General features: G+C 37.2%; 2 protein-coding genes across 3 annotated transcripts in view; both read right to left on the reverse strand.

Moving 5' to 3' along the window:
• Positions 1-14,532, reverse strand: part of ARHGAP19 (Rho GTPase activating protein 19) — a 58,547-nt gene that overhangs the window by 5,970 nt on the left and 38,045 nt on the right. For both annotated transcript variants that reach the window (XM_033425693.2, XM_033425694.2), the window contains exons 7-12: positions 12,223-12,288; positions 10,774-10,965; positions 7,343-7,441; positions 3,202-3,312; positions 2,585-2,663; positions 1,505-1,523 (exon numbers count right to left, since the gene is read on the reverse strand). In XM_033425693.2, the coding sequence (XP_033281584.1) occupies positions 1,510-1,523; positions 2,585-2,663; positions 3,202-3,312; positions 7,343-7,441; positions 10,774-10,965; positions 12,223-12,288 (561 nt within the window). In that variant the 3' untranslated portion in view covers positions 1,505-1,509. The remainder of the gene's footprint in view (positions 1-1,504; positions 1,524-2,584; positions 2,664-3,201; positions 3,313-7,342; positions 7,442-10,773; positions 10,966-12,222; positions 12,289-14,532) is intronic.
• LOC101289886 (60S ribosomal protein L35a-like) lies at positions 5,733-6,388 on the reverse strand. The gene has a single exon (XM_033425695.2). It carries the CDS (start codon positions 6,118-6,120, stop codon positions 5,779-5,781), a length of 342 nt encoding a protein of 113 aa, XP_033281586.1. The 5' UTR covers positions 6,121-6,388; the 3' UTR covers positions 5,733-5,778.

Consider the following 14,532-nt stretch of genomic DNA (forward strand, 5'->3'; position numbering starts at 1 on the left):
CAATGAGAAGCCCACGCACCACAACGAAGAGTAGCCCCCGCTCGCCGCAATTAAAGAAAGCCTGTGCACAGCAAGGAAGACCCAACACAGCCAAAAATAAATAAATAAAATAAATAATTTTTTTAAAAAAATACTTGCTCTTTTTATAAAATCACCATCAAAAAAATCTTGGATTGTATTCTTTATGTAAAACAAATAGATGGCAGGCACTTGGATCTGGGGGCTTGGAGACTGAACAGAGTTCAGATCTGGAGGTGCAGGCTTGGGAGCAGATATCAAACAGAGAACAGAACTGAGCTGCAGAAGGAGACCAAACTGCTAAGAGGGGGACAAGCAAGAGCAGGAACAAGCAGAGAATTTAAGACAGAGCACTGAAAAACATGAAGAGGTGGAGGGGGAGGCAGACAATAGTAAAGCACTGCAGAGATGAAAAAAAAGAGGAAGGAGGAGAAGGAGAATAGTGTGAAGTCATGACAGCCACAGGTGTTCCTAGTTAGAGGAAGTGAGCAGGGAGAGGGTAATGTGAAAATGCCACTGCTTAATCCAGTGGGAGGTCATTCATTATCTGTGGGCCTCCACTTTTCTGAATCACTAACATTTTTAAGAATCTTATAAAAACTATATAATCTCTCCTCCAGAAAAATGTACATATGCACCTACGCATAAAATTCCATCAACGATACCAGGAACTTTATTAGAGCCCTTAGGAAGTCCACAGTTAACAGGAAGAATCCTGCTCTAAAACGTCTTGGTAAAATATTAAACTGACTTTTTTTTTTTTTTTTTTGGCTGCGTTGGGTCTTTGTTGCTGCGCGCGGGCTTTCTCTAGTTGCAAGCAAGCAGCGGCTACTCTTCGTTGCAGTGCACAGGCTTCTCATTGTGGTGGTTTGTTGCAGAGCATGGGCTCTAGGCACGCGGGCTCAGTAGTCGTGGCACACAGGCTCAGTAGTTGTGGCACACGGTCTTAGTTGCTCTGCGGTATGTGGGATCTTCCCAGACCAGGGCTCAAACCCGTGTTCCCTGCATTGGCAGGCGGATTCTCAACCACTGCACCACCAGGGAAGTCCTGACTTATTTTTTTAATGCATTTCTTTCTTCCAAAAGTAGAGCTGTCGACATAGGAAGACATTTCTTGATTATCTTCAAAAATGAAAGCAAGAAAAGGTGTAATTGATACAATGTATCCTTCAAAAATAACTTATGCTGGGACTTCCCTGGTGGTTCAGTGGTTAAGAATCCGCCTGCCAATGCAGGAGACACAGATTTGAGCCCTGGTCCGGGAAGATCCCACATGCCGCAGAGCAACTAAGCCTGTGCGCCACAACTACTGAGCCCATGTGCCTAAAGCCCGTGCTCCGCAACAAGAGAAGCCACTGCAATGAGAAGCCTGCGCACTGCAACGAACACCCAACGCAGCCAAAAATAAAAATTACTTATGCTTGGTTTTGACTTATGAAGATACAGGTAGAAATATTTAGACACAGAATCCAAACGCCAAACTTACCTCAATCAGACAGCCCAGCCTAGAAGCCAGAGGCAACAAGGAAAGAAAAGAGAGTTCAGATAATTCATTCAAGGATAAGTAAGAAGACCATACTGAAATCTAACTTCCTAGAAAAGAATAAAGATTTATCTATAAGGATTGGGCTTGTGTTCTCTTTCTATTGCTGATGTCTCAAATAGTAATTATGCTCATATCTCTGGTAAAATGAGCATATCAGACCAGAGATCGCTTCATCTGCAACACAAGCCTTATAAAACAAGACCAAGTCTCACCCAGTTTTCTTCAGTAACAATTACTACTACTTGTTAATGCTTTAACAATCACAATGTGCTTCCAAAACATAATTTCAATTGAGCCTCATAAGAAATCTGGGAAGTAGATATAACTATTATCCCCATTTGCAGAGGAAGAAGTAGGCTGAGAATGAGTGGTTTTCCCAGGCCAGAGGAATGATGCCTCAAATTAGGTCTAACTACAAATCCCCTGGCCTTTCCAGTTAGCCACATGGCTTCCTCAGAGGAAAGCACAGCAGCCACTGCACTTCACCAACTGAGCCTCCGACAATCAGCAGTCCCAGCACTAAATAATCCTTTTTACCCTAAATATCCTCAAAAACATGTTGTATGATATGATTTCCAGGGTCCTTCAGCATGAGCTGTTTATCTGGAAAGCTTTATTGAATAAACAAAGCTAAAGTCTGCGCAGAAAAGGAACATAACTATTCCATGTTTACTGAACATCTTCTCAGCACTCCTGTACTTGGTTTCACAAGTTAGTTTACACTTGCTTTTAATTTGCTTAACAAGTATTCTTAAGATATTTTTCACGTGTCCCATCTGTCCAAGAATGCAGGGACCGTGTGGGTCTGTGTTCACAGCTCTGCCCCTCAGCACCTGGGACAGTGCTGAGCAGTTGCTCAATAACCATCTGCTAAATGAACTCAAGGGCAGGACCCAGCCTTATAATTTTTACATCTCTTCTGACTACAACCATACCACACTGGGAATTCAAAATATGCTACTGACTAGAGACAGAAAGGAACTACATTAATAAGACACACAGAATAAGTACAATTAGTACCTTTTTTCCCCTCTTTCTTCCCCTCAGACCATTTCAGTCTTGTTGGTGTCATCATGACAGCTGGAGAGCCAGAAAATAACTGTGACAAGAAAATTTTATAGTGGCTTAAATGTCCTAATGTCATTTCTATAGACAGACTTTACTAACAGAGGAATTATTTACTTTTTCAATTTCAATATGAAGAGTTTTACCAACGTATTTAGATCTCATTAATCTTAACTGTTTTATTTCTGGCTTAATGAAGTAACCATTCTTGGGATAACCTGAAGGACCACTCCACACGTACTGCAGTGCCGAGCAGGCCTGGCTCAAATGTTACCCACCCTGTGGAGTCTCCCAGTAAGAACTGCTCCCTCCAGCACTTTGTGTGTGGAGCTATTTCACTGCATTTGTCATTTCTGCTTATGACTGGCTATATCTTCCTTGAACTCAAAATGTTTGTTGAATGAATCAATGAAAACCTACAGAAAGAAGTCAGCATAAATGAAAAGACTGGGGAAAAGGCATAGTTGAATATGGCCCAAAGAAACACAGTAAAACAGACGACAGTATATTAATTTTCTTCCGTTCTATAAATGAACACATACAAAGAGAAAGTACAAAGAATAGTATCTTACTAAATTTATATTTTCTTTGCTGGCTCTCTTCAATTCATCAATGGCTACAGATTCTGGAGTAGCGTACTTGTTTTTCTTTTCTGACATCATCTGATTTCCCAGGACCTTCCGCTGATTTAGGAAGAGAAAATATTTGATTTATAAACATCTACAATATCTATATTATAATTACACTGGTCTTCAAAACTATAGTTTCTTAGGTTAAAAAAAATCTCAGCTCTTTGATAAATTCCCCCAGGCATCTTATACAAGAGAGGTCAAAGCAGGTTACTAAAAAACCTGAGATCACTGCCTTTCACTATTCCTCTTTAAACAAATTAAAGGGCTGAAATGTTAAAAGCAACTTTATAGTTGATTTAAACCAACTAATACAGGCCAATTACAGTGCTCCTGAGGCCATAAAAGAAACACCAGTTACCTACCAGTATAATTTTTTCCCTAAAGACATATTGTCTCTGGCACCTTTTAAGAGTCCCCTCCTCCCCCTCCCCACTAAAAGACACTTACACTGGGTCCACTCAAAGATTCTGCTTCCCTGCCATGTCCTCCTCACACAGGACTGGAAAATTTGGAGAAATTCTCTAAGAGTTTCTAGTACAGCCATAAAAGGGTACGGGCCTTCTTAAAAGGGTCACATGACTATACTGATATTCAGAGCAAGACTAAAAGCCCTTTCATCTCTGAACAGCTTAAAAGCTAATGTAACCTACTGTATCAGTTGACAGTGACAATTCTACCATCTTTGAAGAAATCTTTCTTTTTTCCCCTTAGAGAATAAATTTGAATTCCAAAAAAAGGAACATATCAAAACTAGAACATTAAACTTTAAAATATAAATATTAGTAGGAATATTCTGTAATAAATCATTTACATGAGACGAATTTTGGAGGAAAAAAAGTCTAGCCAAAAACAAAGTATCAAAGCAGGATAGAAATCAAACAGCTAAAACACAGAAGTGCTAGAAAAATAAGGCCAGTACATCTTCCTTTCACAAGTCAGATATCACCTCAGAGTAAGCTGAACTGGGGATACCAGGAGCCACAGGACTAGCTATAAAAGCTAAAATTCAGCTTCCAGTGAATTTTTTAACAGAAATTTCATTACTCCTTTGCTATCGAGCAGAAACCTGCATCTATTATTAGCTTGAAAGTCTCTTCATTTATAATGAAAACAGTTTACCCTTCTGTCCTATAAAACTTGCTAACATTGTGTTTAAAATTATTTTTCTAAAATGTTTTCTCCTGATACAATTATAAACTCTTTTATAACTCTAAAGTTCTAAATGCTCTGAAGAGGGCAGCTGCCAAGAAGGATACTATATTTTTACATTTCAAGCAATAATTAGCAACACTTCTAGAACCAACTGCAGGAGAAGAGCTCACTATGAAGAGAAAACTATACCCATCTAACTTCAGTTAAAGAAACATGTTTGACTAACACACAGAGAAACACTTATTGGACTGTAACTTTTCTTGTTACCAATCATCTCTATGACAGGAAGTCAGAGGGAATGACAGACTTCCAAGTAAAATGAACCAAGGATGCTCATTTTACTTGCCACGTCTAAGCAGGTGAATACACTTTTGGGGTTCTAGCAAAGGGAATTTTTTTTAATTATGGTAAAATATACATAACATAAAATTTATCATTTTAACCATTTTCAGGTGTACAGTTCAGTAGTGTAAAGTACAGTCATATTGTTGTGCAACCATCACCACATCCCAGAAATTTTTCATCTTCCCAAACAGAAACTCTGTACCCATTAAACAATAATCCCAATTCCCCCCAGACCCTTAGTCCCTGACAACCACCATTCTACTTTCTGTTTCTATGGATTTGACTACTGTAGGTGCCTCATATAAGTGGAATAATACAATATTTGTTCTTTTGTGACTGGCTTATTTCACTTAGCATGATGTTCTCAAGCTTAATCTATGTTGTAGCATGTGTCGGAACTTTCTTCTTTTTTAAGGCTGAGTACTGTTCCATTGTTCATATATACCACATTTTGTTTATCCATTCATCCATCAACGAACACTTGAGTGGCTTTTGCCTTTTGATTGTAAATAATGCCACTACAAACATGTATACAAATATCTGTTCATATCCTTACTTGGAATTGCTTGATTATATGGTAGTTCTATTTTTAGTTTTTGAGGAACTGTCATACTGTTTTCCATAGTGGTTGCACCATTTAACATTCCCACCAACAGTACACAAGGGTTCCAATTTCTCCACATCCTTACCTTGCTATGTTCTGTTTTGTTGATAATAGCCATCCTAGTGAGTGTGAATTGTTATCTCATTGTGGTTTTCATTTGCAGTTCCTTAATGATAAGGGATATTGAGCGTTTTTTTAATCTTCTTCAGAAAAATGCCTATTTAAATCCTTTGCCTTTTTTTTTTTTTTCTTTTGGGCCATGCTGTGCAGCATGTGGGATCTCAGTTCCCTGACCAGAGATCAAACCCATGTCCCCTGTAGTGGAAGCGTGGAGTCTTAACCACTGGACCACCAGGGCAGTCCCTGCACATTTTTTTTTTTAATCCACACTTTTATTTATTTACTTTTCAGTAAGTTTAAATCCTTGAAGGGTACAGCATCACATGGATTCTGTGTCCAATGGCCTTAGCAGGAAGGTTGCTTTGGAATTTGGCACAAACCATGCCACTGTTTCCATGAGCACGAGTTATCTTTTCCCAGATTACTCTGGTTTTGTTAGGTTTTCCACCAGGAGTTACTGTGTTGTTCTTTGCTTTGTACACGTAAGCACATCTCTTGACTAGATAGAATTCAGTTTCATCTCGAGCATATACACCTTCCATTTTCAGAAGAGCTGTGTGCTCCCTCTGGTTCCATAGATCCCGCTTATAGCCAGCAAAAATGGCCTTGGACCACAGCCTTCCAGACATATTTGTCATTTTAGAAGTCCTGTTCCCAGCAGGCCTCCACAGGGTCCAAGATGGCTGAAAAAGGCCCTGCGCATTTTTTAATATGGATTGATTTTCTTTGCTGTTGTTGTAAGAGTTCTTTTTATATTCTGGATATTAACCGCTCATAAGATATATATTCTGTAAATATTTCCTCTCATTCTGTGAGTTGCCTTTTCACTCTGTTTGATGTCAAGCAAACCTAATGTCCCAAGGCTACTGGCCCCAGTGGATAGGATTGAGTGAATTCTAAACTGCTATTAATGATAATAACTACAACCAAAATTAAGAGTAAGATGAAGTTGCAACTGCTAACAACTACAGTTTAAAAAATACACACACACACATATATATACATATATATATATATATATATATATATACAGATATATATATTACAAGGTTTTTTTTTAAGAGCACAACTTTTAAGCAAAGACCTCCTTAATGTTGCTGGATTTATAAATTTTAATAATGTTAAACAATTTTAAAAAGAAAACCTGTAGAACACAGAACAGTGCTAATCTCTCTCCAAGTTAACTAGTTAGAACCTTGCCTTTGTTTATGCCTGGAAATTTGAACCCCATAATCAGCTATCTACTGCCACCTGCTGGCAATATTCCTTAACTACAAGTTCAGATCATCAATGAAGACTCAAATAAATTGAACCTACAGACAGCGATGGTAGCAACACCACAGAAGTACATATTGCATTTGTTTTAAAAACAAGATTTTTAAAGAATTTGAGACAAAGGAAGAGAACAAAACAACTGATCAAAATATTAAGCTCACAAAAATCTGAGTTACCTAAAACTCATTAGCCTATTAGAAAATCCATTTCCAGTCTCTGTCAACTTTCTCACTTTTCCATAACTTTAGCAAATTGCACAATGAAGTATGTAGCACAAAGCAGGTCATGAACCAAAAGAGATTCTCTACTCAGGGATGAGGACTCTGTCCTCAGCCCCAGAAGAGACAAAAGGACCTTTATTTCCTTTATCCCTTACTTCTCCAATCATAGAGCCCCTTCTCTGATTTGAAACACAGAAAAATGCTTTGAAAAATAAAAGCTTTTCCAAATTCTATTCTTTTCCCCTTACAAGTGAAGCCTTCATAGAATCCCAAAGAACAGAATAAAACTGTTTATGCATAAGAAGAGTCAGACTGTTAAATTTTCTCACGATCAATGCTGAAAATGACAGCACAGTGTACCTACCTTAACAAGGCCACTGAAGGACCGTGAACGGGCCCTCTTCTGCACCCAGAGGGTAGAAGGTTCTCGTCCTGGTGTTTGGGTCTCAGAATGCTTATTAAACTAGAAGAAAACATAAAGAACATTTTGTTAGTAGTCTCCCATCAAGAGATAGCATTCTGTGACAATCAATAGCTAAGTGGAAATACCCAGAAAAGCCCAGGAATAAGTGAATCTGTACATACATGGATTAGTAGGTTGGCAAGCAAATCACAAAGGCAAAAATTATGCCACCAAGAAGAAGTCAAAATGTATTAAATTAGCCTGAAGGTAAATTAAATTAAATAAAATAATACACACCCCAAAACAATCAAATTGGAATCAGATCAAGCTTCTAGAATTAGATCTAACTACCAGTTTATAGCAAATACAGAGGACTAAGAAACATCTTAAGTAATACCACAGGGATGCAATCAGCAAAATCCAGACTGTGGGAGACAAAGAATCTGGTTTCTTTCACAAACAAAGTGCAAAGAGAGAGAGAGGATGGTTTATGTGTGTTTAAATGCAATGTGCTATCTGTATTGGATCCTAGAACAGAAAAAGGATATTAGTGTTAAAACTGGTAAAATCTAAACAAAGTCTGTAATGTTACTAGTAATGTACTAATGTTAATTTATTAGTTTTGACAACGTTAGCATTAGGAGGAACTAGGTGAAGGATATGTGGGAATTCTGTACTTTCTTTGCAATTTTTCTCCCAACCTAAATTATTTCAAATTGAAAAGTTTACTCAAACAAACTTCAGCAATTTTTAGGGAGGAGAAAAATAGGAGGGGAAAGAAGGATGGACCTATATATTAAAAGAAACCTAGTAGCTGTAACAGCTCCAGAAAACGCATACCCTTTGGTCATGCCACTTCTAGAAAATAATCTGCAATGAGAATACTTATGAACAAATATGTATAAACTAAAAAATGACCTAATTTCTTTTTTTTTGTAATTTATTTATTTTTGGCTGTGTTGGGTCTTCGCTGCAGCGCACGGCCTTCTCATTGCAGTGGCTTCTCTTGTTGCAGAGCACGGGCTCTAGGTGTGTGGACTTCAGTAGTTGTGGTGCACGGGCTTAGTTGCTCCACGGCATGTGGAATCTTCCCAGACCAGGGATTGAACCCGTGTCCCCTCCATTGGTAGGCGGATTCTTAACCACTGTGCGACCAGGGAAGTCCCCAAAATGACCTAATTTCCCCTAATATGTCCAGTAGAGGACAAACTGTATATATATATCAGGTTATATATAATAAAATATATGCAACCATTAAAAATGTTTACAGTCTTTTAATGACATGGAAAATGCTCTGATATAATGTTATATGAAAAGGGCAGGATAGGGCTTCCCTAGTGGCGCAGTGGTTGAGAGTCCGCCTGCCGATGCAGGAGACACGGGTTTGTGCCCCAGTCCGGGAAGATCCTACATGCCGCGGAGCGGCTGCGCCCGTGAGCCATGGCCGCTGAGCCTGCGCGTCCGGAGCCTGTGCTCTGCAACGGGAGAGGCCACAGCAGTGAGAGGCCCGCGTACCGCAAAAAAAAAAAAGGGTAGGATATTTTAAAAACTGCATATGTATTATGATCTCAATAAACAAAAAAAATATGAAATATGTATTCATGGAAAGAAATACAAGAAGGAAATACTCCAAGATGTTATCAGTGGTTATCCTGGATGATAACAGGTGATTTTTAATTTCTTCTTGACACTCTTCTGGAGGTTTCAATGTTTCTGTAGTGAGTACTCATTATTTTTATAATCATGGAGAATAAATTATGTATAATCATCCAGAACAGTAAAAGTATAGTTTCTTCGAAAATAAATGGCAATATTTTAAATGTATGTGAGGAGTTTGTAAGCATGCATGAGAAAATGCTTAGGCTGTAATGTTTAATGAAAAAGGGAGAAATAAAAGAAAGTATATGGTATGATCATAACTACGTCAAAATAGTGCCTTGGCCAAAAAGTTCGTTCAGGTTTTTCCGTATGGAAAAACACATTTTTCCATATTCCAAAATATTGCGTTGGCCAACTAACTTTTTTGTCTAACCCAATATATCCACAGGAAAAAGACTGAAAGAAATACCCAATATGTAAACACTGGTAGGATGAGTGATTTATTTTCTTTTAATCCTTCTCTATAATTTCCTATTTTTCTAAAAAGAGCAAAACTAATGTTTTTTCCTTTGTATAATCTTTAACCCTCAGTGTTCTTGATGAGGGAAGTCATTTACACCTGTCCTACCTGAATTACTGGCTTAGTTTCTACCAAGAATTAAATCACTACACTGCTTTAAATCTGTAATACTACTTGGCCAACACCCTCTAAAATTCCAGTCATAGCACAGTTTGCTAGATCTCAAAATAACTTTAAAGAGAGTGACAAAGGGAATTCCCTGGTGGTCCAGTGGGTAAGACTCCGTGCTCCCAATGCAGGGGGCCCAGGTTCAATCCCTGGTCGGGGAACTAGATCCCACATGCATGCCGCAACTAAGAAGCCCACATGCTGCAACTAAGACCCAGTGCAGCCTAAATAAATAAATATTAAAAAAACAAAACAAAGAGAGTGACAGAAAATTTCTCCTAAAGGACTTTGTCAATTGTTAAGAACAGCTCAGTTCAACATTTCTAAGCACTTGTTTCTGTCTGGCCCCATGCTTGAGGTTAGATATAAAAAAATAAATAAAAACACAGACATCCCTCAAGAAGTTTCCAGTCGAATAAGAAGTAAAGAGGCTGACTTTGCCTGTTTAGCTAAAATTCAAGAGGGGCTGAGACAAAATAATTTTCCTGAGAAAGAAACTAACCAAGTCATCAATATTTACTCAAGCTATACTTTGAGTCTCAAGATAGCAAATGAGAGACCTAATTTTGCTCCCATAGCTCCAAAAAAAACAAACTCAGCCACTAGAATTCCTATTTCTAGTATCACACTAGGCCCTTGATTTAGTGTTTTCTAACTGCAAACAATGTCACTAGTAAGAACTACCACTTTTTCTCTGCTATGGCAGCCACTTTACATAGATTCTTTCTAATCTTTACAACCATGAAACATGGGCATTCCAATTACCATTTTACAAACAAGAAAATTGAAATTCAGCAAGATTAAGTTCTTTGTCAAGAAAATATGAAGGGTATAAATGTCATACATGACCAAATTAGAGAAACTAACCACATTGGATCCTTCTGCTTACTCTAGAAATCCAAGAGCCTCCACCCCTTTCTCTAGTGGGGCAATAGTACAGAGATCACCACTGAGGTTCCATAGACAAGTTCGCTTTCTTGGCTAAACCAAAGCTTGGACCAGTAAGAGACAAAAATTAAATGAAATTCTTAATAATATTCCCTAGTGATTCTACAAGCAAAAATCAATTCCTAAAGCCCCGTCACTGTCTCCCTGCCTTCGGCACCTGTCTGATAAGCTGTTTCTTCTTTGCCGACTCTGGCATATTGTGAACATGTTGGAACAATTCTCTTAGTGCCTCTCCCGTACGCTGCTGGGTCTCCTCCTGATGAAGGCAGGAATCTCGCTGGTTCCATTTCTGAGATCTTGTCACTTGGAAGGAGCTGGTATGACACGAAGCTATCAGATCAAGATCATCCTATGGAAAATTTAAAAGAAAAGTGAATTAATATATCCTGCCAGGTTTGTTTCCAGATTCCCACCACACTGGAACAAAAAAAGGGGAGATGTGGGAAACATGGTATACTCTTACATGTAGGAACGAGAAAAATCTAAATACTATCATCAGATAAAGAGAAACCTACAATTATAGACTATATCAACAGCCCACTTCCATGACCTGCCCAGAAAACCTAAATTCATTTAGAATATTGTCACCAAAAATTACATTTATATAATAGGCCAGTTTTCAGAGCATCCTTTAATCTCACATAATTTTCATTGGTATCCTATGAGTTAAGCAGTGAAAGTATATTACTCCCATTTCATTGAAGAAGAAATTGAAGTTAAGCTATAAGTTTAAAATCATCTAAAAAATCATCTAGATACTAACGTGACAGACCCATCTTAGAGACCAAGTACACTGGTTCTTGGCTGGTGCTCAAATGACAATATGTGATAACTACACAGCAGTGGTAGAGGAACAAAAACAACTCTCTAAGAAAAACCATACTCCAGTTAAACTAGCTGAAATAAAATCCTGTTTTCCTGGTCACACCAAATATTTGCTGAATGAGAGGTAGAAACCAACAGGAGCAGAAAAAAAAGCATAAGATGACAGCTTAAGTTTCTAATCAAGACAGACTAAAAAAAAAAATCATCAAAAAGTGCTTGTGATGTTTTTTTAAACTTCTCACTTTTAAAACTCAATAATCATGTAATCTTGTTAATAAGCATCACACATTTGCTTTCTAAAGCTCATAAGGTCTCAAGTCTTCTAGACATTTCAGAGTGTTACCTTACCACCAAACTTGAAAGAATGTATTACATAAAACTGTAATTTCATAACTAAAAATATTTAATACATTTGCTATTTACAGACTGTTTTTTTCAACTATAACACATTTTATTTTCTTATGTCTTTACTTTGATTTCATACTTTGTTTTAAAACTCCACTAATTTGGGCTTCCCTGGTGGCGCAGTGGTTGACAGTCCGCCTGCCGATGCAGGGGACATGGGTTAGTGCCCCAATCCGGGAAGATCCCACATGCCGCGGAGCAGCTAGGCCCATGAGCCATGGCCTCTGAGCCTGCACGTCCGGAGCCTGTGCTCCACAACAGGAGAGGCCACAACAGTGAGAGGCCCGCGTACCGCAAAAAAAAAAAAAAAAAAAAACTCCACTAATCTTAACTAGCTCTCTCCTTGTTTGGGCTAAGAGCAATTTCCTATTCTTACCTTTGATGCTTGCGTTCTAGAACCCAAATAGTTCAATCTGGCACATTCCCGAATATAAGCAGGAGCCTGGGCAGGATATAAAAGAAAAACAAGAACAAATGGTTAGCAGAATCTAAAATTCTTTCAGGTCATAAGCACAGGGGTTCTTAAAATGATCTGACTGGCAGATTACTCTGGAAAAACAAAAGATCCTCAAAATACCCTATTTCATAGTTTCCTTTTTCTTGCCACCAAAAAGATAGCTCAACAAATCCAACAGGAAAACTGTGACAAGACACTACTGTAGTTTTAAAAATCATACATGGCATATGTGTGTGTATATATATGATTTTTTCAAATAAGCCACAACAGACATTTGTAGTAATGTTTATATTTGACAGAAACTACCCCCAAATCCTCACAAATTTCAAGTGGTCCCTAAATCACATTTTAGAATCACTGTATAGAAAATACCATTTAGAATTACTATGGAGTAACAACAGACAAGGAGGAATTTAGCTTATTGGTATATTACCCGGAATCCTGTGATAAGCATCCTGACACAGTCCTAGTAGAAGTATAAATAATGCAACCACTATGAAAGAGAATTTGGCAGCATCTAAAAAAATTACATTTTCATTTACCCTTTAAACCAGAAATTTCACTTCTGAAAATCTATCCTGAAGATATTACTCCAGAAATATAAAACATACTTGCATAAGATTAATCAAAATATTAGACACAACCAAAATGTCTATTAATAGGAGGATGGTTAAATAAACTTTTATACATCCATACAACACAGTACTATGCAGTTATTAAAAATGAGAGAAGGGAGGGAGGGAAGAAACACTTTACGAACTGATATGAGTGATTTCCAGGATCTGCTGTTGAGTGAGAAAAGTTACAGAGCAGTGTATAAAGCACTTGTGTAAGGAAGAAGAGGAAATAAAAATATACACACATATACACAATAATTTGTTTTTACAAAAAGAAACACAAAGAAAACACTAAGAGAATAAACCAGAAAACAATGAAAATGGTTAGGGAAAGCACTGAAATTTCTCTAAATATACCTTTTTGTGTAGTTTTGACTTTTTAACCATATAAATATACCAGAGGTTCAAAAAATAAAATTAAATCCAAAAGGAAAAGAGGCAAACACTAAACCTGTACAACAACAACAAAAAAATATATCTGTGTATCAAATTGAAAAAAAAAAAAAAGGGACTTCCCTGGTGGTCCAGTGGCTAAGACGCCATGCTCCCAATGCAGGGGGCCAGGTTCAATCCCTGGTCAGCAAACTAGATCCCACATGCCGAAACTAAGAGTTCGCATGCCGCAATTAAAGATCTCGCATGCTGCAACTAAAGATCCCGCATGTCATAACTAAGATCTGGCACAGCCAAATAAGTAAATATGTTTTTTTAAATGATAACATAAGCACAGAGAAAGGAATTATTCCACCTAACTTTTGAAAACTGTATTCTGACTATACAACCTTAGTGAGATATATTCAAGGGAAAAGGAACTGTAAGGAAATCCTAAATTTCCATCAACAGATTTACAGAAGTTTATTGTTAGTAGTAATAGTTCTATTATTTTGAAATTAATTTATTATATTGTAGGATAAAGCAACTAACATATATAAATGCTATTAAAATCTGGAATTTACAATGTAAAAATTTACATTTATACAAATATAAAGTAAAAGAAGTCAAGAAAAAGCGCTGTAGTGTTAAATTATACTCCAATAAACATGTAAAAAACAATCCTCTGAACAACTATTTTAATCCTCTATTTTACTTTGAGGAAGATATGAAATTATTTTTTAGGATGTCTCAAATAGAGGGAAAAAAAGAAACCCTGATAAAGATTGAAGATGTATCTAAAACTACTGTCTCCATCAACAAAATCCATGTAAATACCTAAAATTCAGTGGAATAGCCAGTACATACCTAATTCACAGCCTGGAACTTCTGAATAGATCTGACCAATATATTTTTTTAAAAAACCTTCAAAACTATGTCAACAAATCCTGTTAATGTCTTGAAAATCAGAGTTCTGCTGTCAAGTCTCTTAAGCTATCCCTTATCTCTTTCCACTCAGCCTAGTGTCAAATATAGATGAGAGAAACATAGTCATTGCTACTAGCCTAAGCACATGTACTTTCTCTTCACAAATGGTATGTAATTATTTTGAGCTTAAAATAAATGAATAACAATATTATTTTAAAAATTAAAAAAAAAATCTGAATTGGAAATACTAATATGAACTAATGATTTCTTTTTAAAAAAATTTTAATTCTATTCCTTGCCCTCAAAGAGCCTA

The sequence above is a fragment of the Orcinus orca genome, chromosome 14 (genome assembly GCF_937001465.1).
Source record: "Orcinus orca chromosome 14, mOrcOrc1.1, whole genome shotgun sequence".
In the NCBI taxonomy this organism is placed as follows: domain Eukaryota; kingdom Metazoa; phylum Chordata; class Mammalia; order Artiodactyla; family Delphinidae; genus Orcinus; species Orcinus orca.